Source organism: Platalea leucorodia (genome assembly GCF_965183815.1).
Source record: "Platalea leucorodia genome assembly, chromosome: 2".
NCBI lineage: Eukaryota > Metazoa > Chordata > Aves > Pelecaniformes > Threskiornithidae > Platalea > Platalea leucorodia.
Window position 1 is genome coordinate 95032644 of NC_138824.1, and position 26224 is coordinate 95058867.

The 26224-nt window shown below is 38.8% G+C and overlaps 1 protein-coding gene across 1 annotated transcript in view; it reads right to left on the bottom strand.

Annotated features, from left to right (window-relative positions):
* Positions 1 to 597: 597 nt before the first annotated feature.
* EFHC2 (EF-hand domain containing 2) overlaps positions 598 to 26224 on the bottom strand; it is a gene marked incomplete at both ends in the record, with an annotated part of 61469 nt that continues 35842 nt past the window's right edge. The window contains 6 exons of the mRNA XM_082333705.1: positions 598 to 693; positions 3146 to 3251; positions 10880 to 10972; positions 11569 to 11766; positions 16616 to 16749; positions 21288 to 21484. Of these exons, the coding sequence (XP_082189831.1) occupies positions 598 to 693; positions 3146 to 3251; positions 10880 to 10972; positions 11569 to 11766; positions 16616 to 16749; positions 21288 to 21484 (824 nt within the window). The remainder of the gene's footprint in view (positions 694 to 3145; positions 3252 to 10879; positions 10973 to 11568; positions 11767 to 16615; positions 16750 to 21287; positions 21485 to 26224) is intronic.

The following is a 26224-nucleotide window of genomic DNA, read 5'->3' on the forward strand; positions in this document are numbered from 1 at the left end:
ATAGCTTCCGTGCTGTGCCTGCAAAATATTTACTTCCACATTGGAAGGCTATAATTATCTCTGATACCAGAGCAACTTTATACTGTGCTAAAACCTTGCTAGTATTTCCTCCATAAAATAACAAACTTTGACACAAACAGTACTTAAGCATCACAACAGGGACATAGCAAAAACACAGATACAAGGTGAAGAGCAAGAGAGGAAATTTGAATTGAATTACCTTATTGTGCTAATATAGTCTGACCTAATATTTTAAGAGGTCATCCAACAACCTCTTTTGTTCGCAGAACAAAGCAGGGCCAGTCCAATTTTCTTCTGTTTGACTCAAAGATTTCTCAATACTTGTGAATTCTCCATATAACCAGACACCAAGATTAGAGGATACAGTTTTAATTATGCTTGTAAAAGTATGAGAGTGTACTGTTGATTTAGAAGGAGTTAGAAAAACACACAAAGCATACATTTATGTTGGAATAAGAAATTAAATGCAATAAAACCTATATCTTATTTTTTTGTTTTACAAGAAATGTTTTCAGTATCTAAGTAAGCTTTAGAGCTGAAACACTAATCCAAAAGCAGTGTCTTGCACAGATCAGATTATTCTTCTTTGCCAAACAGATCATCCAGAAGAGGTAAGTATTTGATCCCTTTCACAGGAAGGGATGGTGGTTCTCTGCTCCAGTCATCTTCATTCTGAAATTAGTAACCCAGAGAATATCTTAGAATAGAATATTGAAAACAAGAATAATTAAAAGCCAGTCAACATAAGATTGAATGAGCTGCTTGACTTCCACATACAAATCTGTGAAAAAGTGGACCTTTATATAGCACATCCTCTTAAAAGATTATTACATGCACATTTTTATCAATCTTGCAGAATATTTTATTAGAAATATTTTCTATCATTAGCCCTTTTGCAGGTATTTGCAAATAAAATAATGCTATATTTTTTTCCTTAAGATGCTTATACTTGGAAGTCTTGCAAGTCATCTATGTCTCAACACCCAAAATCATACAGAATTATGAGACAGAGAGAAAAAAGCAAAAAGTCAGCTAAACAAGCACAACTCTGTTGCTGAAATCTGTCTGTCAAATACAGGTACTGTAGCCCCAAAATATTGCTGTGAATTCAAGGTAAGTCATGAACAGAATGATAATTGGACTCTAAAGTTGAACAAGATTTAAATCCCTTCCTTTCTCTGATTTTTTCCATTTCATATTGATCTCTTCATTAATTATTCTTGTACTGTACCACGATAGCCTAGGTATTGCAGCTAACTAACAAAATAATAAAGTCAATAAAACTCAATAAACTATACTGGCACCAATTTGGGCACAGTTCATTAAAAACAGTGCTATGTGTCAATATGACAGTTACAGTAAGGCTTTGGAGCTGATGAGGAACCTGTTACCCCAGCATGATGATGACTGATTATAATTTCTATTAATGCTCTTTCTTCCTTTTTGATTTCAGCTGTAACCTTCCTGCCGTAACTCCATGTACCGTTCTCAACTGGGGCTCTTAGCCATCAGCCACTCCCGGAAAGCCCATCCACTGGCTGTCCTCCAAGCAAAGATAACATCTTCTTCATACCCAGACAAAACCTCATCTCTTATGCTGATCAGAACATACGTTTCACCACAAATGTCCACTTCAACCTCCTGCTTCTTTCACAAGCACCTTTTCCTCCACACCTTCACCTTGTGAAGGCTGCCTCCTGGTTCCACTGCCACTTGCATCCCACCTTCACCCCATAAGGAGCCATCTCCTTCCCTCACCCGACCGAAATCAGGTCACGCTCAATGGCTAGGTAAGCCATCCTGTGAGGGGAAAAAAACGGTCAAATACACGCAACAGCAAGTGTATCTGTGCTTCTGCTTCTTTCACCCTTGCTTTTTGGTACAGAGCTTAGCACCATCTTCAAGACAAAAATCCTCTGGGCACAGGCTCTGACCTTCTTTTTGTTTCTGTGGTACTGAGGCTCACAAGGCCCCTTATCCTGACACAATCTCCTGAGAGCAGTCACTGTTTAAATATTGAGTTATAACTTAAGCACAGAATTCTCCTGTAAAAAAAAGAATACCTACTGAACAAAACCTAATGCACACTTTGAACCACAGGACTGCTGTATAAAACACGTGGAAGGGCTCTGATTTTATCTGTACATGATGGAAAAATTCTTCTCAATAACAAAGTGAAAAATAAACCACCATGGAAAGCAGAGCAGCACTGGGCCCTCGTCAGACATCACTGACAGTTTGAGATGCTACAGAAGGGCTGGTAAGCCACATAAGAGAGTGGAGTCAGGTTAATAGCACAGTACTTGAGGAGTATTGGTTTAAACTATGTCACCGTTGAACTTGAATTTAAAGGAATGCTATGTTTCTAAATGGTCTGAATACAATGAAACACATTCTGTACAAGCATAGCAACACATTGGCTACGTCAGAACAGCAAAACTACATGTTGGCAGAAGGGCTTCAGATTTATCTGTTACGAAGTTTTTAAAAATCAGCATAATTGCCTTTTGCACCATCTATTTTTAAATATTACATTCAGCACAAGATGGCAAGATCAGATTAATCTCTGCACTTTATTGATACCGCATTTTTATCTACCCTAAGTAGCAGGCTGGTGGAGATATACAAAGTTGATCCATCAATACTGCTCTTGCTGTACGCCTACCAGTGATGTAGTGTATTATGTACAAGTTTTTGTGGAGTTATAAAAAATACATAGCTATTTTCTGCAGTGTCAGTGGAGTTTAAAGTATTTCCTGACTATCTCAGCAAGCGAACAGATCATTTGACATGTGACAACAATATTTGTGGGTGAAGCGGTATTCACGCCCATTGTTCATGGACAAATACACCTGTTTCTCTTTTTTTTTTTACCTTCTAGAAAAATGTCACAGAGATGTGACACCTATTAGACACAGGGGTGTTACAGGGCTCCTTGTCCCTGTTTGACTTGTCTGCTTCATTCTAAACCTCCCAGTAAAAATTAATTACTTGAAGAAAATAGGCACAAACACACAAATATGAAAACTGTTGTGGTCTCCACTGGATAAAGCACTCACGTTAAAGTTGGACAAATTATACCAATGTACTGTACTGTTCCTTTGCTCGAATACACTGGTTTTACCTTGAAAGGAACCTTTATTGTCTGGAAAGCAGGGATTCGATTCTCTCTCCAGTTCAGCCCATCCACAAACTTCTTATATTCCACTTGCTTATGGTCATCTTCAAACCTAAGCAGAATATCCATAAGATGACTCAAGGTTAAAGGACATTTTTAACAAAGTTGTATCGTGTTATCTACAGCATACTAATACATTACCTTTTGGATAACAATTTTTTACTCCTTTATTGCCAAACACTGTCAGGAGTCCAGAAAAACACTACCAAGCAGTCAGGACTTCTATATCATACATTCTATTCCATATTCTTACACCTTATTATTGTCTCTCATAATAAAATTCAACTTCTTTAAGGTTTATTACGTTTCAACTAATTTCATTCTACCTTTGAAGCATTGCCCAACCTTTTCCAACACTGGGATCTGACAACTGGTGACAAACATAGAGTTGGGATGATCAGTGTATGACTCCTTTGTGTAGAAAAGAAACAGGTGGAATGATACAAGAGAGCTGTGCTGTAACACAATTGACCTGTTTCATATGGCTTCTACAATCATTTCCTGAAAATAAGCAATCCTTCAAAAATGCTATTTGCACATACCTTGGGATCACTTTACAATTGACAAACACACAGCTCTTTAACCTATCAAATAATAGCCAGATGTAAAAATCACAAGCCTTATCATTTGGTAGTTGGTTTTATGGCATCGTTCTTTATTTCTATGGAATAAATATGTATTTGTGTTAGTTATGAGGGTCGCCTAACTATATATATATATATATGATAAATATAGATATATATGCTGCCAGCTAAGGTCTACAGGTACAAGTGGAACACGCTATCTCCCTCCCTCAAATTTCTAAAATCATTACCCTGCACTAATAAACCCCATGGGAGCAGATCTGTAAGCCACCTCATCCTTCTGCCATTGATTTGGATGAAGCAGCTTCAGAAAAAAAGTCCAATTCGGCAAAACACTTAGGTGACTAAGGCACTTGGGAACCACTGTTATTTCAGTGGGACTAGTCAAACGCTTGAAAGATATCCGCAAGCTGAAGCTACCATGCAAATCGTTCTTGAAATGAACAGCTTAACTGCTCTGCTATAAATACTGTACTAGCAGCTTCTGTGAATGACATCTGTCTCACCTAACACTACCTACTGTCGTGGTTTAACCCCAGCCAGCAACTAAGCACCACGCAGCCGCTCGCTCACTCCCCCCAGTGGGATGGGGGAGAGAATCAGAAGGGTAAAAGGGAGAAAACTCGTGGGTTGAGATAAGAACAGTTTAATAATTGAAGTAAAATAAATTAGAACAGTTAAATAGGCAAAGCAAAAAACCGTGCACGCAAACAAAACAGAACAAGGAATTCATTCACTACTTCCCATCGGCAGGCAGGTGTTCAGCCATCTCCAGGAAAGCAGGGCTCCATCACGCGTAATGGTTACTTGGGAAGACAAATGCCATCGCGCCTAATGTCCCCCCCTTCCTTCTTCTTCCCCCAGCTTATATACTGAGCATGACGTCATATGGTATGGAATAGCCCTTGGGCCAGTCTGGGTCAGCCCTCCCCCCGGCTGTGCCCCCTCCCAGCTTCTTGTGCACCCGGCAGAGCAGGGGAAGCTGAAAAGTCCTTTACCACTGTGAGCGCCACTTAGCAACTACTTAGCAAGAACAAAACGTCAGTGTATCCTCGACATTGTTCTCATCCTAAACCCAAAACACAGCCCCATACCGGCTACCAAGATGAAAATTAACTCTATCCCAGCTGAAACCAGGACACCTACATATAAAAGGGACCTGGTTTAGGCATATAAGCACACCCTGGCAGTGTCTGTGCTTCACTGGGGTCCATGGAGAGACATATACAACTAGCAAGACTCAACACCTATTCTTTGGTGGGAAATACCAGGTTAAACAATTCTGCCCTGTAATCTGGTGAGACAAATACTACTGCACAGGAGCAAGATCATCTCCAGGAAACAAGTCTTTTAGAAAATCGTTTTCTCTTGTTCTTAAAGAAATAGCACCGCATAAAACATGGGCCTCAAAACCCTCCAACCACTGCAGAGGGTTTGGTAAAAATTAAGCATGAAGGTACTTTAAGGGGGAATTTACAGCACAAACTTGGAAAACAACACTGGAGAAGAGGAGAAATAAATCTAGTAACAAAAAAAAAATGCAATAAACCTCAACTCATCCTCTCCTTCTCCTCCCCCCACACCTTTCATTTAATAGTCAGCAGGAGAGATAATAATAAAATATACTGAGAGCCATAAAAAGAGATGCTAGCGATAAACTGGAATGTTAAGTACAGTGAGTTATGCTGAAGATGAAAGCAAAGTCAGAAAAGAATGCTACTGTATTAAAGAGGAGCCTGAAACATTGCCGTGAGAAACCGTCCTATGATAGTTTGCTTCTTTATAATAGCTCACACACAAGTTAACATTTTCATAAAGCGTTGCTTTCGGGGAATATATCCAATATACAAGAAAATTATCATTCCTACTTCTAGGGGGTTCTTGTTTGATTCAGGTTCTTTGCAGGTGGCAATTGGGAAAAGAAAGGAGTTTTGCATTAGAAGTAACAAGACAATAAAAAAAGCCTATGCCTCTTGGAAAAAAACTATAGCACACAGATTTTGAATTTGAGAACTATCAGGACAATTTTTTTTTTTTTTTACTATATTTGTATTTATCTTTTGTTCATTGCGAAAAGTCAAAAGATTAAGTCTACTGCCAAGATGCAGAGCTGTATAAGCAGGATTTTTAAGTAAAGAACAAGTGAAGGCGTGTAACTACTTAAACCTTATGTTGAGGCAATGAAGTCAAGGAAAGCATTGCTTCTGCTTTCAACAAACATTAACATGGAGAAAAGTCCTTTAATGTGACAGCACTAGCAAACTGAGATGACAACACGGGCATGAAGTTAACTATAACCAAATATTTTAACATGGGCAGAGGAAATGGGATTCCTAAATCCCATATTTAAATAGCTACAGAAAGCAGTTTAAAATATTACCCTAGAATAATCTAGAAAAAAAAAAAAATCTACTCTTTAGATCTCTTTCCTGCTGTGACTTATAGTATCAATCTACTAAAAGCACACACTTGCAATTTGGCACAGAGTATCCAGATGGACTGAGGAGATGTTATCAATTTGTGCATTATTAGGACAGAGATGTCATACATTTCGGTGGCTGGAGGTAATATGACTGAAACCGACAGTGCTCTTCAGGAAAGGAAATTAGATTTGTCTTATCAAGAAGATGCAACGAAGATCTCTTGAAACCACGCTTCTCTTCAGTTTTTCCCTATGACTTCACCAGTGCATGTGATTTTAGACTACGAAAGTCACTCCCCCATCCCTATCATAGTTTGCAGAGCTTTTTTTTTCTTTTATATTACAGAAATAATTGAACATTTTTGCTTCTAAAAATATATTCATAATGAAATACTCCAGATATGTGAAAAATCTGGTTAAATCACATTATGTCCATTCCTGAGGATGCTTTGGTGAGTAAAGGCTACTTACAAATATTTTTTCTTTCCCATCAAGAAATCCGTAACCCAAGCATTTATGTGAAAAGTTAATGTACATGCAGAGTTTTTTTAATTCCTTAGTTTTGAATAACATTTATTAAGAAGTTAATCTGATAATAATAGAGGAGAAGCATCGTGCTGCTTTAACCTTAGAGAAAATGTTGGGATTCTTCAGCCTGTTTGATAAGTCTCTGTGTAACACAGGTATACACCTAAATTGTCATAAACTGCTCATATGAAAAGATTTAAAACAGCAAGCACGGACAAGTCCATGCAGCTGATCAGTATGAATTAAGTAATGGCTACCATCTTGTGTATACATTTATTCACATCTTGAACAACTATAAATTGAACCATCAGTTCCTCAGCATACCGAGTAAGAGAAATAATTTCTTTTAAGCGATACAAATATTAATGCTGGAGAGTCTCTTCATCACAAATGGCTAAGGGAGTCTCAGACATCAAAGGTAACGAGCAGAAGACAGAGTGCAGGACAAAGATCTTGTGACCATTTCCAACCTTGCTCCTGCTACCAGGACACTTGCTGCAGCAGGAAAAGAAGGTTTGCTTCCTGAAAGAAATAGGTCATCCCTAAAAAAACATTACACATAGGCAGCTACGTAAAAAATTATTACCCAGCCACAAACCAGGGAAAAGCTGAGCAGGCAGGAGTGGCCTGGCCTGGCCTATTAGCGACTCGAGAACTGGGATGACCATGTAGGAGGCCCATTGTTACCAGACGCTGCTACCTGAGACACCAGGGATTAACTTTTTCAATACAGCAAGCCCCCCTCCAGAGTCCAGCAGTCTCACCCTGGTACTGTGGAGAGGTGAAGAACTACACTGCCACTTTTAACAGAAATTAAAAGACCGATTTTAAAGAATAGAGACATACGCTTAACAACTAAACTCGTGCGGAATGATCAACATGTAATACTTGTAATCCATTCTTTCTTCCCTCCTTTTTTTCTTTCCTTATCTGCCAGCTGTTTATGTACCCTCTGGGGAAGGACTGCATCTTTTTAAGTCCTTGTTAACATACATTTAGCATTGCAGTAAATAAAAATAACAGAAAAAAAAACCCTAAATTCATTACTTGAGCACTTTAGCAACATTTATTTATTAAACAAACTAAAATTGTTCATTATGCCTGCATAAATTTAAAGAAATGCTTATAATGAGTACTGCAGTTTTCTGGCAGAAACAATTGTGTACCATCTGCATTGCTTAATACATTGTGATTAAAAGTCTGTATTGCCCTGTGATTAAAAAACTAAAAGTGAGAAAATGCTGATGGAAAAAAGGAAATACTTTTTAATAAGCCAGCTCAGGTAAATTGGAAAAACGGACACATTATTGGGTACCTAAATCCTACTATTCCACCATCCCACAATTAAAAATATAAATTTACTCTAGACAGACAATTTGAAAGGGTCTTACGAAACCTCACAGTCTTTGTGCTAATTCTCTCTGCACTCTGTGGAAACTGAATGGTCTTTGGGTACAGTAAACAAAGTCTTGGGTCATCTGGAGGTGACCACAAAATTAGACAGTAACTTCTAGTCCCATCTCATGCTTTTAATAAGTGACAGATCATTGCAGTATAATTTACAAATGTAAATAATAAATACTTTAAGAGTATTGCCTTTCAAAATGGAAAAATAGAACCATTAAGTCCTACAGAAAGTCTTTGCCACTTGATCTCAGATAGCAAAGTTGAATAAACATATAGCTTCAGTCTTCAACTATTATCTGATCACATAGCATCATTTTATAGCTGAACAGGGTCCAGCTAATGCATTAGCTATACATACTGATTTTGTGGGAATCAGTCCAAGAACTTTTATTGTACCTCTTTCTTCCTTCATAAATACAGATACACACAGTAGGAACACCACCACTGCTTGCTTCAGAAACATCAATGGACACAAAATTCCACACTTCCTCATCCAAAAAAAAAAACAAGGAAAGAATATTGTTGACAAACTTTGCCTACACTGAACCGCATACTCCCCAGGAGTGAGACTGTTCTTCATTAACAATAAACCTGCCTGTTTCATGATTCTTCAGTCTCAAAGAAAACTACAGAAAGCAGGAGGAAAGGAAGAGAAAAGTCTAAATCTCATTCAGCCAACTCTACTCTTCCAGATTACTGGAAATTAACTCCTATTAAATAGACTTCAAAAAAAATCTTTCCCTGACTCTGCACTCTCATGAAACAATAAACTCACCAAGCAGTGCCAACTGCACACATTATTAAGAATGTGACAATCATCTTCCTTCTTATCTGCAATGCAGTGACTCACCACATAAACTGTGCTTTTTTGAAGCAGCCGATACTGTAACTTAAGAACTGGCATTACACATAGCACTCTATCATATGAAGTACTTCTCACACTGATTTCTGAGGCCCAGCTTCACACCATTTACCTTTCTCATACACAAATCTGCAATACAGGGTGGCCACAGCCCCTTTAGAAACAAAGGAAAATGGATGGTAATTTAGAAATCCAGCTCCTACACAGGCTGAGGAGATAACTCTCTCCTTCTCCATCACCTACAGAAAGAACCTACAGAGACTGAATCCTAATTCAGCTGTCATGGGTACCTGCCTAAAGCTGGGCGAAATCCAACCCTTAGTCTCCTCCTTGTCTTCTAAGCTTATCTCTAATTTTTATTATAGTGTACTGGGCTTTTTCTTTTTAACTGCCTACACTGAGACTCTTTAAGAGAGATGTTCATCTCACAAAAGCTTTCCCTGGTATAAATTCACAAACAATAAACACGTCTCTGGAGCTTATGACGTGTCAGGCTTGTCTGTTTTTCATCAGCACTGAGTTAGTACATAAAGGAAAACCTCCAGTCCCTTGTCTGTGCATCTATTCAATTTCAGCCTTTAGGAAGTGGAAACTGTGAGAACCCCTTGTCTAGTACAGGATGTCAATTGTCCTCCAACACTTTTTGTTTTAGGCAGCTTAGTGGGAGTCCTAAAAAATTAATTTAGATTAATGCTAAAATTCAGACATGCTTCTGATGACTAATGCTTGTAACCTAACTGTCAGGAGTGACGAACAGCAAACAAATTGCCAAAGTCATCTATCTGGCTACTGCAGGGAACTGTTCTGAATGGTTTTGGTCTGGAAATGGGGGATTTGTGAAAAATAGCCCCTTAGGCTTCTTAAAGCAGTCTTGTTGATACTGATGTAAGTAGGAAGCCTTGCTTGCAGTACGAAGATGCTTTATTAAAACGGATTCCACGTTTCTGTCTGACAAGAGTCCCTTCATTATTTGATAAATCCAAATACTTAGTTTGCAATTCCTCCTGAAATCAAGAAGCATATCTACCTGAAAGCATCTAAACATGACAGAAGACAAGACCTGCTCCTGCTTTTAACACAGTATGAAGGTAAAGACAAAACATTTAAGGGTTTCCCGCAAGGAAAAGAAGAGACCAATGAGCATGCATTTAAACCTATTACCAGAAAATCTGGCCATGAAAACCAAACTCAACATGACATGAGTGTTCAAAACACCACAGGTTACTCTGAACTCCAGCTTTTCATACAAGTGTGCTGAATACTAGTTCTTTTCACTTCTGTTCTCATTAATACAGCTAGCCAAGCAATCTGTCTCAAAATAATTAAATGTGCTATGGAAAAAATACTAAACCCATGCCAACACTCCTTTTCCTTTTTGAAAATCATAATAAAATAAGTTTCAGGTGAGATTAATAGGAGCAGCATCACTTTTTTTTACTACTGATGCTGTCTACTTCATTCAAGGACATTTCATTGTATTCACCTTGGTATGTTTCTTAAAACTCACATAATGTGCTTTCATAAGATTATTGTTTTTACCTTACATATACACAGGAACAACTAATGCAAAAAAAGTGGATCTCATTGATAATGATAAGTATCAGTAGCTGATTCCCATAAGACTCATTCCATAGAATTCTGGCAAAACCCAGATGATCTACCATGCCAGACAAAATGAAGAGAAGTTGCTAACATGGATGCACCTTAGTTGATTATAAATATTCTATAAATAGGAAAGTCCACATGTGTATAGGGACAAAATCAGCATCATGAAATGATTAATATAGTATAAATGACAAATTCTTAAGAACTGTGTCTGCAGTAGATATTTAGCATTGATTTGTACCCACACATGCATCCATCTGCCCTTAACTTACATGGTCAGTAAAGCTTGCAGATCATCATCAGCCACTGGCAACTTAAAGGACTTGCAAATAGTCCTGCACATCTCATGGGGCAGCACTCCACATCTACACAAACAGAAAGAGGAGGGAGAAGTGTACATTAGGTATTTTCCAGATTTACCTCAAGCGAATGTTGTTGTGAATAGGAAAACACATGAGGAATATTGGGGTAGAGGTAAAGAAAACAAGGTTTTATGAAATTTTGCTATTGCAAAGCCGAGAAACTTACAGTGCATGGGGTGGCCTGTCTCCCACACACTGAGGTCCTTAGCAATTCTCTATGATTCTTTATTTGCGACATCAGAGAACAAAAAGGGCAAATGAGTCATATAAAGAATCAGCTACAAATCCCTTCTTTTTTTCCTTAAATCACTGTTTCTCCTCTTTGATTTAAAATACTACGTTTTGCCTTTGAACGGGCATCTGATTATGTCACAGAATGTTCAGTAGAACAGCTAAAATAAAAAGTCCACAAACAAAATGAAAAAGAGACAAAAAGGCTATCCTTTTCTCGTCTACTGTCAAATGCTGAGAGGGGCTTAACATTACAAATAATATTCTTTGGCCACAATACGTCATTTGCTCTGCAACAAACAGAAAGTCGGTAGGTTTACAAGCAGAGCTTCCCAAACAACAGCTTAGGATAAATAGAGGAAACTTACTTTTCACGGTCGTTGTATATAAGCACCGCAGACAGTTGTTCAAAATTCTCAAAGTTATTTTTCTTCAGTTGTTCTTGAGCCACTGCAAGGAGGAAGTGGAGGTCCATTTCATATTCATCTCTCACACCGTAACAGCGCCCGAGAGTCATAATTTCATGTTCTGAAAATGCTCCATCGGTGATACTGACTATCAAATTTCTGTTCACAAAAACAACTTACATGAGTTTTAAGTAAAGGAGTTAAAAACAATTAATAATCACTAAATTTCAGGAGAAAAAAGGATTAAAGTGTACTCATTATAAAATGCTGTATTTAGATCTTTGAAGAATGTATCTACTTAAATTTGAAAGCCAGATCTGTTCAAGGAGGTATAATGGAAATTACCTGAACTCTTAAACTTTTGCAGGATGTCCACATTTGCTCAGAAGTTGGCTATACATACAAAACCCCATAATAATCATGACTGAAGCCTGTTACTGGAGATGCCATACTGGCAGGCAATATTAGCAGCATTGTGAAAGCTGGCCCTGTTGGGTAGCTTTCAGGAAAAAGCTGGGGGAAGGGAAGGAGAAACTGGACACAGAGAGAGGGCAGAAAATTACACCCAACTTGTAATCACAAGTCCTCCTGGCAAGAACGGAAGACAGGAGGCAGTAGCAAGACCAGTTTATGCTTGGACACTGTCGGCGGAGAGTCAGATCCCATGCAGGGAAGAGCCTGAGATGTGCTCTCCCAAGATTGCTTGTGCTGCTTAGATGAATCAGCCCAACCCAAGGAAGAAGAAATGTTCCTGAGATCCATCTGATGGGGCAGCGTGGGCACTGAATGACTAGTCGTTACTGTTAATATCAAGAATTTGTTGCTGGTAATAGAGCTGGAGTTGTTTGTGGGTAAGCTCCTGAAGGCGCTTGTAGTATATCAGCAAATGGACACAAGCTTGGGAGCTTAAGAAACAGGACTAGTAATTACAGTTCAGAAGACTCTCCCTCTGCTTTATATTGTTGGTGAAGGGGAGGAGAAGGACTAATTTTAAAGACTACATTGTCTTTGTAGTAGCGATTTTGTTGCCTTCAGTGATTACAGAGTTCTTCCTATGTCCTGGATGCTGACACAGCATAAGGGAAGAAAAACACCAGTAGTGAGGTATGCAAGGAAACCTAGGAGGCTTCCTGCTCTCCTGGAAAAAACTGGCCTGAATTGTAGGTTACTTCAGCTGCTACAAGGCCTCTTGCCAAACCTGGCTTAGTGTAACTATACATTGGTGTTATGAACCCAAACATCTGCCTCTGGTGAATTCACGTTCAACAGGATTTTATTTAACAGAAAGCATCAACATAGGCCCATGTGCCTCAATCAAAATTAGATTAATTATATATAATACTTCTGGATAAACTGCACTAAGAATAAACTTCACCATAATTGCTGATGCAATTAGAGCTGTACCTTGTGGTACCCTTGAGAGTACGGCATCACTGTGATTATATACCAATCTTTGAAAACAAATGCAAGATTATTAGTGATGCACAAAGTTCTGACACAAGACTCAAACTTCTGGCTGGAGAACAGTTAAATTCTTGAATGAATCTGATAATGAGTCTCTTAACATCCACATGTGAACTGAAAGCACAGACATTTCATACCCTTCCAAACTGCAAAATTCTATCAACAAACATAATTTTTTCACTTGCTTCTTCTCAGAGGCTTGTGTGGTCCTGTTCAAATTAAGATATCTCCTCACAGAATATGATTGCACTTACACAGCTATTCAAAAAAGGATGCCAAACACTGTATAGTGTGTACTTTGATTCAACTGCTGGTTTTTTCATATTAAATAAATCAGAAAGATCCTTTATTTGCAGTGGCAGGAGATAAATACAAGGAGAAGACAAGTTGTTGACAGTAGCAAACTTTATTTGAGATTATGCAAACTCAGTGACCAAAACTTGGTCCATCTATTAATATTATCATTATCTTGTCAGTATTATTATTCCACTTACTGAATATTATTATTTATATTGTAGCACCAGTCAGAGATCCAGTCAAAACTGCAGCCTCTTTCCTGGAGGCTGCAGTAATACTACTGCAAACACAAAGAGGAGGACAATACTGGCTGATAAGCCTGGTGCTCTAAATGGTTGGGCTGGCGAAGCTGAAAGCAGGTAGATAACATCACCCATTTGAATATTTCCACAGACTGGATTTCCACACATGGCACAGATTTTTCCAGTGTCAGGATTTTAAAGGCCTTTTATTTTCTCAAGCCAGTCAGTGACAATCAAGTCACCAAAACGCCCAGATAAAATTATTGTCTCGTTTGGGAATTCGGGAATATTCTAGTGATTGCTAGGGACTAATGAGTGAGGCCCAAGATTCGCAAACATCTAAACTCTTCCTGACAAAATGGAATAGCTGCAACAATTGTTCCCACAGCTTATTTATCTTTTGTTTTACTTTTTTTTTTCCTGTTCTAGAAGAATAAGACAGATTGCAATCTGAATTTGGTAGAGAAAGAAGAAATAATAATTAAATGCTCAAGAGAGCTGTTTCTCAAGCTGAATTGAAGATAGGCATCTTTCTTAAACCCACATGGTTCTTTGTCTCTGACAGCGAACAGTCTTGCCAGCAGCTTATGAGAAAAAGCAGTCTGGATAGGACCATGTGATGCACAGGCATCTAAGTTTTAGGGTTTTTTTTCTTCTCTTTTTAACAAAGCTTTCAATAGTTTTAACAATAGCTTAGGAGATAGCTTCAATGTACGCCATGTATTTATTTCCTGGATGCTGTGCTGTAGATTTGGGTTCTGAAAGTAGTTAAAGTAAATTGTATAATTACAATGCTGCTTCACTACATCATATTTATAGGTGTATTTTTAAATGCAGCTCATATTAAATTACATAGGTAGAAAGGAAGAAATCTGAACAGCCAAATTCAGAGCACAGTAAAGCTTTAGCTGTATCTAAGATAAGAAAAGAGGATTATCATGCTGGTTGAAGCTGTCACACAGATAATTGCCTGTACTAAAAATATCATTTGTAGTCAGTTATAATCATGAAATGCCATGACAGATTAAAAATAAAGTGATGTACACAAGAAAATACAACACTGAAAGAAAAATACATATTCTATTCACAGAAAAATATCTTTGACTTTTCATAGATGCAAAAAAGTGCTCTCATCTTTGTCATTAAAAATATTTCTTTCGTTCTAAAATAAGATACATGGATAATAAAAAGAAGAGAGCCTTTAGATTACTGGATATAATATGAATGAACAGAAACAAAATCTACAATCACTATAAAGCACAAAAGTTAATTGCTCCTTAGAGGCAAATTCTTCCTCTGGCAGTGTGAATGCTTCCTCTTGGAGCCCCTGCTGTCCCGCCGCAGGAGAGATGTAGACCAGTAGTAGGTGCTCAGACAGGCCCAGGCGAGCACTGAGGCCAAAACAACAGTATTGCGTGGACTCCCCTGCTTTCTCTTACTCGTACAGAGGGCTACATTTTTGTTGCTGAAACCAAGTGCCTCAATACCATATAACTAGGCATATCTTACTCCATGCCACGGAACAGCACTAGCCTAAATTAAACAGCTGGGCAGTTCACAGCTGCACAGAGTATGACTGTGATTAAATTTACACTCAACCGAGCCTCCTCTTGATAAAATAAAAATCTTTCCCTGCCATTTAGAAGCACTATCATCCCTTCTAAAAGTGTGCTCCACCAATTTCATCATGCAAATGTTCTGAAACATTGACCTGCTCTTACTGCAAGTAAGAAGACAAAGTTTTGCAAATGATTATTTCATAATTTGAACCAAGACCATAATTATTTGATTTTAAAAAGTTATTCCGTATATAAATTAAAACCCTTTTCCAAGTGCTGTAAAGTTTCTCCAGATACACATTAACTTTCAATTTTCTCCACTTCTTCTTCTAGTAATAAAATTGTCCTTCTTAATGCAGTTAACAATTCAGAATCTTGCTTCTGTTGAGTAAAACATCTGAGTCTAGAAATATTTTCACCAAAAACTGCCAATAGCTGTGGCCTTTCTTAGTTTGAATCCTACCTTTTAATCACTTATTTTTCATTTCTGAATACCAGCTTGTTTTCATTTCTCACTACTTTCACTTTGAATCGCTGGAAGAACCTTCTGCTGATCTATATATTTTCTGAGATATTTCAGAAGCAATTTCTGCCTTGGTTAACATTCCTATATGGATGACATTCCACACAATATACATCTACCTATATGCTTTAGTTATTATGACAGTTCCTAAATACATAGTATATTACCACTGTGAAAACCAAAATGCTTCTAGGTAAAATCTCCTCCCCTGTTCCACATCATTAACTTCACCAATACCCAACACAGTTCATATGCTCAAGTATTCTGGCTGTGGGACAAACTGAAAATCAGCTTGCATTTGAACATGATTTCCTCTTTCAAGTATCTATACATTTGCCCATTGCCATATCTGGATCACTGCCAGAATCCAGGTATCTGCTCACCCTGTCTCTGCTGAAATTACTATCCAAGCATTAATCATTGCTCTCACTACTGCTTTCCAGTCTTTTTTAGAGATGCTTATCACTGCATCCTATGAATTCAATACACCATGGTTCTGCGAAGACTCTCTTCTTTATCAATGATTCAAAACCCAAATAACAGCATTTTCAGAAGGCCAATTCAAACATTCCTTCTTGAATTTCAAAACTACTAATTAATCTGTTTGACTCTCTCAGGATAGGCTTTTCTTTATCCTTCAGTATATATATTACTGCTGACTTGCCCTTCTTCCCAACACCCTGTGCCAGCTCCATAAAAAGTAGACAGATTTTAGTCGTGCTTTTCAGCTTACTTGAAACTACTGTATTTCTCTTTTTTTTGGGGCATGGATTCACCTTCTTTTTCACATACAGTCTCCAAGTAACTGCAAAGCAAATGTGTCAGCTAACACGTGCAGAATGCATCAAGAAACAGTCATGCTCTATACATTTTTGGGGAACGTGCCTTCATTAAACATTAAAAAACAAAATCCACTGTCTTACCTGAAAGGGTCATACTCAATCACCTTGGTATGCTCAGGGTCAGCGGCTGCAAACACCTGTCTGATTTCTCGGGAACGAGGTTCGGCTATGTCTTTCAGTTTCTTGAGGATGACACCAATGTCAGCCACAGAGAACTTAACACAGGAAAGCAAGACAAAGATTAGAGAGAGAGGCACTATGCAACCAGTGATGCATGTACCAGCAAGAGTTGTCAAGATGCAGGGCAATGTTGAACTGCTAAGTATTATTAGTTTCTTCATTGTCTCACTTCAAATGAATAAATCAGCACTGTGTTAAGTTTGGGGGGAAGTTTGCTACTGAAAAAAATTGCCTCCTACTGAGAATATAAAAAAACAAACAAAAATCATCAGATCATGCACTCTCAGAAAGCGTATTCCAGCTACATAAAAGGACATCCACTTTTGCTTCAAACATTGAATTGTTAAAGCAGAAGCAGAAACCTTTACAGTTCTAAGAACTTGGTCCTCGTTTTATGTTGGTACATCTCACTTAACTCTCAATTAATAAAATTCACCATGTTAAAACTAATCTTTTCACCATTGGCTCTGATGAACTGTTGAACAGATATTCTCATTCATATTAGACTGAGTATGCTGGTTTACATACTCAGAATTAGCAGATCGGAAATTTGCGAGGAACCAATTTTTCCTGTCAGAATGCTTATTTCTTCTAAATATAGGCCATTAAAATAAAATTAAATTTACATAAGCAGAACTAGAGCACTTAAGCTTCCACCCTATATTCAGATTGTCGTTAGAGCTCTACCAAAGATTGATTTGCTATACTCATTTTTAACATAAAACATCTCTGTATTTAGTCATTAAATAGGGGTTGAGTCTACGCATGAATATCTGATATGCCCTTACATCTGTCATGCTCTCCCTAACTTAGAAAGCACAATGAACTGTCCGAAAATAGTTTCCTCTCATTTCTTCCAGTAAGCAATGTTGTTCTAACTAGCAATTATTTGAAATTTGGCATGACTGCTATTAAGGACCTAATCACAACAGCCTCACTCTCGCTTATGCTGAAGTCTGTCTACAGCATTCTATCAGTTCAAAGGGATCTAGAAAAGGGTATTTAAAGTCCCTATGACACTGCTAGAGCAGTATAAAGTGATCCAAGTTTAATAAATACATCAGTGGTTGCAGGTAACATGCTTGGACTTAGAGAAAACAGTTGCTGCATATGCCAGAACTGGTCCAGGTACAACCCTGGCATGCAATGCCACATAAGGCAGTGGTGTGGAGCAGCTGGACCAGCAATCAAAAAGTTTTAGAGACAGCAACTTTTTCAATCCCCTCCCCAAGCTGTTATTGTTTGGGCCATAAGCACACAGCTTTTTGCTGAAAAAGCAAGGAACAAAGACTGAGAAAAGCCTGGGCAGAAGGAATCAATCAGCAGAATATTTAAAGATGGACAAAGTCTTCTGTCTATTTAAAAACCTGCCTTCTCTACATTATCAAAGCAGTTATTTTTACATCTTTTTTCTAAACTACATATTCCAAACACCTACATAGACATTGAGTATCCGAGCAGCATGGCAGTAACTCTTTACCCGCTTCCCCCACTTCTCATGTAATTGCTGACACGCTAGTAGTCACAATCTAGTTTTGGTTGATTGTCTTGCTTAAGTCAGAGGTCATTATGTTTAATTCAATGGAAGTAAAATCAACCTCCATGCTTGTGCTGCAGAAGACCACAAAGCTTGAACAGTTGAGACTGTTTCAGAGATGATGAATTCATTTCCAAGGAGGCACAGTGATGCCTTGTTTGAAAGAGTCTTCCTCAAACCTCGATAATACTGGCAGGATTGCACACAACACACATGTTCTGCTTTGCAAGCAGATTTATCCTTTCTAAATACATCTTTTTTCCTCAAATGGGACAAGAAACTAAAAGTGTTGAAACATTTTGAGAATTAGATCCTTAAAGTTACTTTCAGTACAGGTGGCAATCAAAATGACACGACTCAATGATTTGTCTTTCCCCATAACTTAAAAACAATACAATAAATACAATTTTGAAATAGAAAATTAAAACTTTCCAAATATCCCATATGGCGTCAAACAAATGTTTCAATGATAGCAAAATCAATCCCCCCCTGCACTATGATTACCAAGCAAAACTTCATCTAAATCAACATATGCCTATAGAAATGTGGTCAAAATGGCATTTTCCAGAAGAAAAACATTCCATCTGGATTTCTTTCACCAGTTTTCAGAAAACATACTGATGTGTTCTGCTGAAAGGAAACCTCTGTCTATTCAGAAGGAAAATTATTTATTTTCTAATTTTAGAAATAACTGACAAATAGTATTCTTAAAATCGTTTCCCTTTCTTCAAACCATCTTCCAGTTCTGCTCTTCTCTAATAATTGCTGAAGTTCTTGTGATTTGAGTATGCAATCCTCTCATGAACTGAGGCAAACAAGGCGTGTCCTTACTTCTGGAGCTCTATTCAAAGGATGTGAATAAAGCATCTATCATTGGGAGAATAAACCTTTTTTTCTACCAGCTGTTTTAAAATCTTAACTGTGTAAAGAACATTTCAAAATTCACTTTAAAGAAGTATTTTTAGTGTTGCTTCTTCCCATTTTGCAGATTTTATTTTGATAATATACAATCATTCAGTCTGGAAAACTAAGACCTCATCTGTTTGATCTAAGATAATCAATGCAAACAGCAGCTCCAAAGAACATTTACGGTCTAATGATGTGCTCTGCATTTTGGAGAACAGCTTTGGTTTTGATTCTGCTAGAAGGAGAAACAGTCCAGCAGTAAGAAAACATAATGTGTATAGCTTTGTATTTTACTGCTTAAAGCATTTAGCAGTTGTAGCATTTTACATCAACAAGCGTTTTGCAGACCTTCCTCATTATTCCAGGGAAGGCAGGTGGTGCTAACTCCACATTAATTTACAAAGAAATCACAGCGTTCTGCTATTTTCATTTGAGCGAGAACAGTGCATGTGGCCCAAAGGCAGCACAGGGTCAGGCTGCATCTACCTCTGCCTCAGCAGCACGATGGCATCAAGACTCGCAGTCCCCAAGACTGCGCTAGGCCTACTGGCACCTTGGGACTCCTGCAGGTTCACTCACTTTGGTGAGCCAGCAGCCAGGGAACAATTAAAACTTGCACTAAGAACCTTCTCCCTTCTCCATCCACAAAAGGTCTGGACAAATGGGCAGAGGACCATAGCTTGATAAACCTTCCTGGATATTTCCCTAGGGGTACTCTCAACAAGCCTATGCAAAAGGGCAGCTCTGGAGAAGGTCTGCTAAAGGCACAATTCATGCTGCTGTCCCACCATGAAGCATACACACTACCCCAAAGTCCTCACAGCACAGTCGAGTCCAAAGGCTGACGTTCAAGATCACACTGTGATGAAGCAACAATCCAGAAGAGGGACTGGGATGCAGAAATGCCTTGGCTCCTGAGCTGATGCACTCTTAAGACGCATCTCAGAGCGACTGGGTCAGAGCTACACATAACAGGAATTTCCAAGTATATCAGGGTAAATTTATTCAAATATTGCCGCACAAACTTCATTGTAAAAAAAAAAAAATAGTAATCTACTTTTCTCACCAAACCAACATAAAATCCCACAAAATGCTCTGTGACTCTTCTGTGGTTCTCCATCCCTGTATACTTTCTTTTTTTGACCCCTGTGACAATTGCTATAGGACAATCAATTTCCTCCTATTGCATACATTTCTGGCTTTGGTGAATGAGGGCTTCTTTACCAGCCATTTGTGTAATGACTGCTAGCATAAAGTATACATCAGCAGAGGCACTGCAGCTCTCTGTTTATTGTTGCTCTCCCCTCTGAAGGCAACACCAAAAGATAGTGAAACTGAGTACAAACCGTAAGCTTGAATTCCTGACTGTGATATGAATTTCTAATATTACAAGGGAAATGTTTTGGCAGATAAATATGTATGAACTCAAAAAATCAAATCAAGGAATAAAGTAGCCTCATTGGTAAGGCTCTAAATTAGATGTGCCCACATCTTGAGTACTGTGCACTGTTCCAGTCTCCACATCTCCCAGTTGCCTTGCAAGGACAGACTAAAAGGGTGAGACTCTTAACTGGATAGGATTAGGCTGAGGGGGAAGAATGGCTGACATTTACAAAATTATGAAGGTGGTGCATAAGGTGAATGGGGATCTTCACCAAACCCCAGAATGCTAGAACTGGCATTGAAACTAGCAAGACGTTGTTTTAAAACAGATAAAAAATACTTACTTCTTTTATCATATATTTTTTTACATAGTAGGCAGTGAACTTTGCAACTTACTGCCACAGAAAGCTGTGGAAGCAGACAGTATCTGTAGGTTCAACAAGGGTTAGATCAATTCACAAGACAAGAGGGCCACGAACAGTCTCAAGAAGGAATTGGCAGGGATATACCTTCTAACAACCCCTAATACAATAAGAGTGGATGCTGAGAACGTAGAAGGGGAACGGACAGTAAAGAGTGGCCAGGTTTGCATGCACTCCTTAGGTAAGATCTCCTAAATCCATTGCTCGACAGAGAGCACTGGGCCGTGAACTTTGGGTGAAGAAACTAGGTATAAATAATTCTGAAAAATATACAGATAAGGTACAGTCCTTAAAGATAATTGAAAATAACAAGAGCCTGCTTCACCTCATTTGCATGCTTCTCCATGTAGTTGAATGTGTACTCATCAGCATCCACCAAAAGAAAGTTGTGACCATGGAAACAAACTCTGGCGCCAACAAACAGATCCTGAGCCTTGAAGTATTCAGATGGCTCACTCTTAAAGAGCTCCTGCCCAGGCTTCTTAATGCGACCTCTTTCCAAGAACTTCCCACCAAGTATCCCTACAAGAACAGAATTGTAAATAATTAACTGTGGCTTTACTTGGGAAAAAAAAACAGAAAAGAAAACCCCAAAGACACCCCAAACCAGCTGGTTTGTATTTAAATATTAGTTTTCATCCTTGAGTTTCTTGTCTCATAATATACTCTCCCGCTCCCTCTCATTGCTAAAAGAACTGTCTCTGCCAGTGTCCACAGCAACAGTTACATTGTGCATATTCTGTGACATGTCTCATTTGAATGCCTGCCAAACACCTTCCCTTTTTTTCTTTTCTTTAAAATGGGACAGAAATGTGCCTCTTCAAATCGTTCCCATAACCCTGTCGCCAGCGTTGGGACTCCTCTTCAAATCGTTCCCATAACCCTGTCGCCAGCGTTGGGACCGACCCTTGAGAAACGTAAGATGCAAAATGTAAGATGCAGGCAATTATCCTTGAACTGTCAAAGCAAAAAAGAAAAAAAAAATTCACAACTTAGGATAGCACAGTCCTACAAAGATTATGAAATCTGGTGCACTGTAATTCTAACTGGTTTCTAAGGGCTTTTGAATGTAAAAAAAAAGTAGGAGTGACATGACACTATCTTCCACGTACTGTTCTGCCAGCGCAATTTAATTGTGATCTGTTATTTCCTTTGTGAGCTGGGTATGTCACATTATTTCTTTTCACATTACAATGATTTTATTCGTGCCACTGGAAACTGCACGCGGTGCTCAAGGGTATGTAAGATACTAAAAGGAACATTTTGCTTTCCAGTAACACCTTCTGGTGCACCACAAAATTGCATTGCACATACAAAGCTTTCTAGAAAACGTTCTGTCACATGTTTCATTTCATCAGGATATGTGCCCTACACCAACTGGGGAGTGCCTGGGATTCATTTCCTGTTTATATTTGAGCTTCCAAGCCAAAAGCCAAAAAGCATACTTTAGTAACGTTTAATGATGTCTTACATATCAGGTAGTGATGCAAGTCCAATAAAAGGCTGATGAACAGTGTAATAAAATGCCTTTTATAGTCAAAATTACAAATGAACATGAAACCCAAATTACTTACTAAACCAGAGTTTGGATCAGATGTCTGTCTTAATTGCACCATAAAAGCAGAAGACCAAAAATACACTATGGTAATCGTCAGATCTAGCTTGAATCAAAAAACAATTCAAATCGCTAATGTAACTCTAATCTTAACACATTCCTTTCCACCTAGCTATTAAAACAAATACGAAATTTTAGGTTATATAGTCCTGGCAACGGTTTGTAATATTTAAACAGAACTGGTCTCTGTAAGATTGGAACTTCACTCCTGTCTATTTCCCTGCAGTTGTGTGCTTAGATTGGAAACTTACCTTAATACCTCTGTCCCATAATTGTTTTTTAAACATGATGGGTTAGTGTATTTCAAGAGGTATAAAGGAAAACAGCCGAAAATATCTTGTTAAGTTAGAGATTTTACACTGAAACCTGATGAGAAATTTTGATGGAAATCTACAAGAGCCAGGCTCAAAGCACAAAATAAACACCACAACCAAAGACCCTCTTCCATTAAGATCAGATCAGACTTTGCAGGTGTTTGTACAGCTGTTGGCTTGGTCTTACACTGAGTAAAAAAGGGTTGTGATTTTCTGCATGGGGAGCCAAAGTTCTCATGCTTTGACCCCCATCTCAACAAGTGCTTCAAGATGTCCAGCCCTGTGCATTTCAAATACAGTTTCACGGTGTTACTAGTAGTATGAAGTATTTCTCTGCAACCTTCAGGTTGCTGGACTGAGAAAAGTAAGAGCAACTTATTACTTCCATCTTAGGACTGTGATTTGAAACATTTTTCATTGCCAATCTGTATCAATTCATGCAAAGAAAAAGGCAAAAATAGCCCTTTAAACCTGTGCACAAAAGGGATGGTCAAGTTGTTATTTTGGGAGTCATTTACTGTTTTAAATCATCCCCTCTCCAAGATGTGCTCAAAGTTACTCTTCTCCCACCCCATCCATTTCAACACTTTTCCTTCTCACACACAAATATTATTCTCGCTCCTGTTTGGCATGCCTTATTCCTTTTTCCTAGCTGCTCTTATCTGACCTCTGCAAAGCCTTCTCATTCTCAACCTTGAAGAAACCTGCTCACTTTTCCTTCAGACATGACTAAAATGAGGGAGGGAGAGAGAGAGAGAAGAGAAAGGGAGAAGAAAGAGAAGAAAGAAGGTGGGAACAAAGAAATTTCTGCAGTCCCAAGGCCTCTTTCCGACTGCCGCTCTACCTCTCCCCCCACCATCCCTACTTCTTATCCTGCCTCTTCGAGGCTGTTCTCTCTAGACTCTCCAATGGCCAGTTCTTAGCCACATCCTTCCACCTTTGTACCACCTCTGAAAGTCAGCTACTCCATCCACTTTAACATCCCAGGGAAGCTGAAAACCCATTTACAGATACTTGCCTTTCATACATGTCTTAAAGCATTTGTTATTGTTGGTATGCAAACTTGCCCATTTATTGTTTCACATTTCGTTTGACTGGTGATGTTCAATGGGCTCCCAGCTGCAATCCCAGCATATATTCTCATTCCAAAATAAAAGGAAGCAATCTCTGGCCTGGCACCCATGCTGTTGAGAGCCTGACCAACTGACCCCATCTGCACTGCACAGTGTGTGGCTCTGGCTCTGCTCTGGGTGCTATGTGATAAATCACGGGTCTTAAGACACAGCTATTATTTTTGTGTGTTCAAACTGTTTGAAGGCATGTGAGGGCTATGCTTCAGTCCAACAGAGTGGTATTTTACAGCATAAAACTGAGGGTATGTATTGCAGCCTGGGTGTGGCAGAAGGACCTGGATTTTTGAGCGTGCAAAACCTCCTGGGATAGTGTTAGATGACTGATAAGGGCAGAGCATGCCAAACCTGGTGCAGCCTTGTCCTTACTGCCTTGCAGGAGAATTTTCTGGAGTTAAGGATCCTCCAGGAGGGGCCCCAGGCTCTCTGGGGCCTTATCTAGTTGGAATGGTGCAAAGGAGAACCGGGAGTGACCAAACAGGCAATACGTATGATTGGGGTCCAAGATTCAAACTGTTCCCTGGACTTCTTTAACAGTGCAGCTGTCCCCTTAGCATCCTTTATGTCTCCAGACATATAAAATGCCAATCAAATATGTCATTCACTAGTGGAGAACTGAGCAGCTCTTGAGCCTCACAGCAGCATTACATAATAAATATATACAAAAGTTTATGTGTCTTTAGCTGTAATAAAAGAAGTTGCATAAATTACAGGTCACTGGATGGCAGGAAACTAGTAAAATAATGATGACAGGACACTGCTGCCATAAGCAGTGCTAAATCCTGACGTTGCAGTGGAGCAGGGCTAACTGGGAATGCTCATTGAAGCCTAGGCAGATACACTACACATTTTCAAAACATTTCTCAGAGAATTGCTTGTATTTTAGTTGGGGATGAGGTCTTTATGCATTCATAATATAGTTGGATACAAGCAGAGATGCCATTAGAAGTTCTTTGCATTGAAAAGGGTCAGGCCTTCCCAAAAACCTACTCGTGTAGGGCACTCAAAATGGCTTAGTAGCACCACTGGCACCAAAAGAGTTCTCTAGGAATACAGACGGGTCTAGATATTCACCACACCTTCATTCTTTTATGGATGTGATGTTTATCATAGGTCTGAAAAGGATTAACATCAGAAATCTTTTTTTTAGTAAAGGCTTAAGCGTAGGGACACAAGAATACTTAGTCCTTAACCGTAAACTGAATAACTGGACTTCAGAAAGTCAACTGCTGGCACCAGAGCCTGAAGCAAAGGGGATTGAACAGTCCTCCCTAGGACAGCCTCTGCTCTAGACAGTGAGCTGGGAGTACCAAACAGGTCAGTACTGAGCACAGTGAGCTGCTCACCATTGCAGGGTGTACCTGAAATACCATACTAAGGCGCTCTGTGCCAAGAAGCTGATATCGGGCAATTCAAGCAGTACTAAAAGAGCTAGTCATGAGGTCCCACAAGAGCCTAACATGGTAACTAAGGAAACCTTCTATTACTCTTTTTCCCTTGTCTTTGAGAGAATGTGATTTCCTGATTTTTTTCTCTCTATGGTTTTATCAGAGGCTGACTGCAGCTTTTAAGAGTCAGCCCTTCGACTGCACATGTTGAGAGGTGCCAGAGCACTTCTGGATGTTAACTGCTCTGAAACTGTTGCTGCAGGTGTTTTGTGGGCTTCACAGAAATACACTAATCACTCCAACAGGGTCATGCTTAGCCAAGGCTTCCCTATCTCTCTGAGTTACAGAATGACTTCCTGACATCCTTGCCAGTGCTGTGTCCTTCCATCCGTGCGCAAGACACTCCAAGGAAATAAAAAGATGCTTGAAAATCACAAAACCTTTCATATCCTCAGTTGGAGGCAGCCTACAACAGACAGCAGTGGTCAAAATAATTTAACCATGACAACACTGGGTGATCATGCTCCAGCAACAGGACAAATGTGATCAAGCAACTGAGAAGTAACAAAGCATTTGTCACCTAAACGCTGGTAGTCTGTCTCTTGAAATTCAGTTCAGTATTATACACACATACAGACACTAGCACAGGGCAATCTTCACTCTTTATATGCTCAACACTACATGATTAATGATAAAGTATGTTAAAAAATATCACAGCTGTTTTGCTTTCATGTGCTACTTCTATACAATGGATGCTATATAGGTTTCATAACACCATAGCACAAACTTGCAAAACAACGGATTTACTCCTTCAT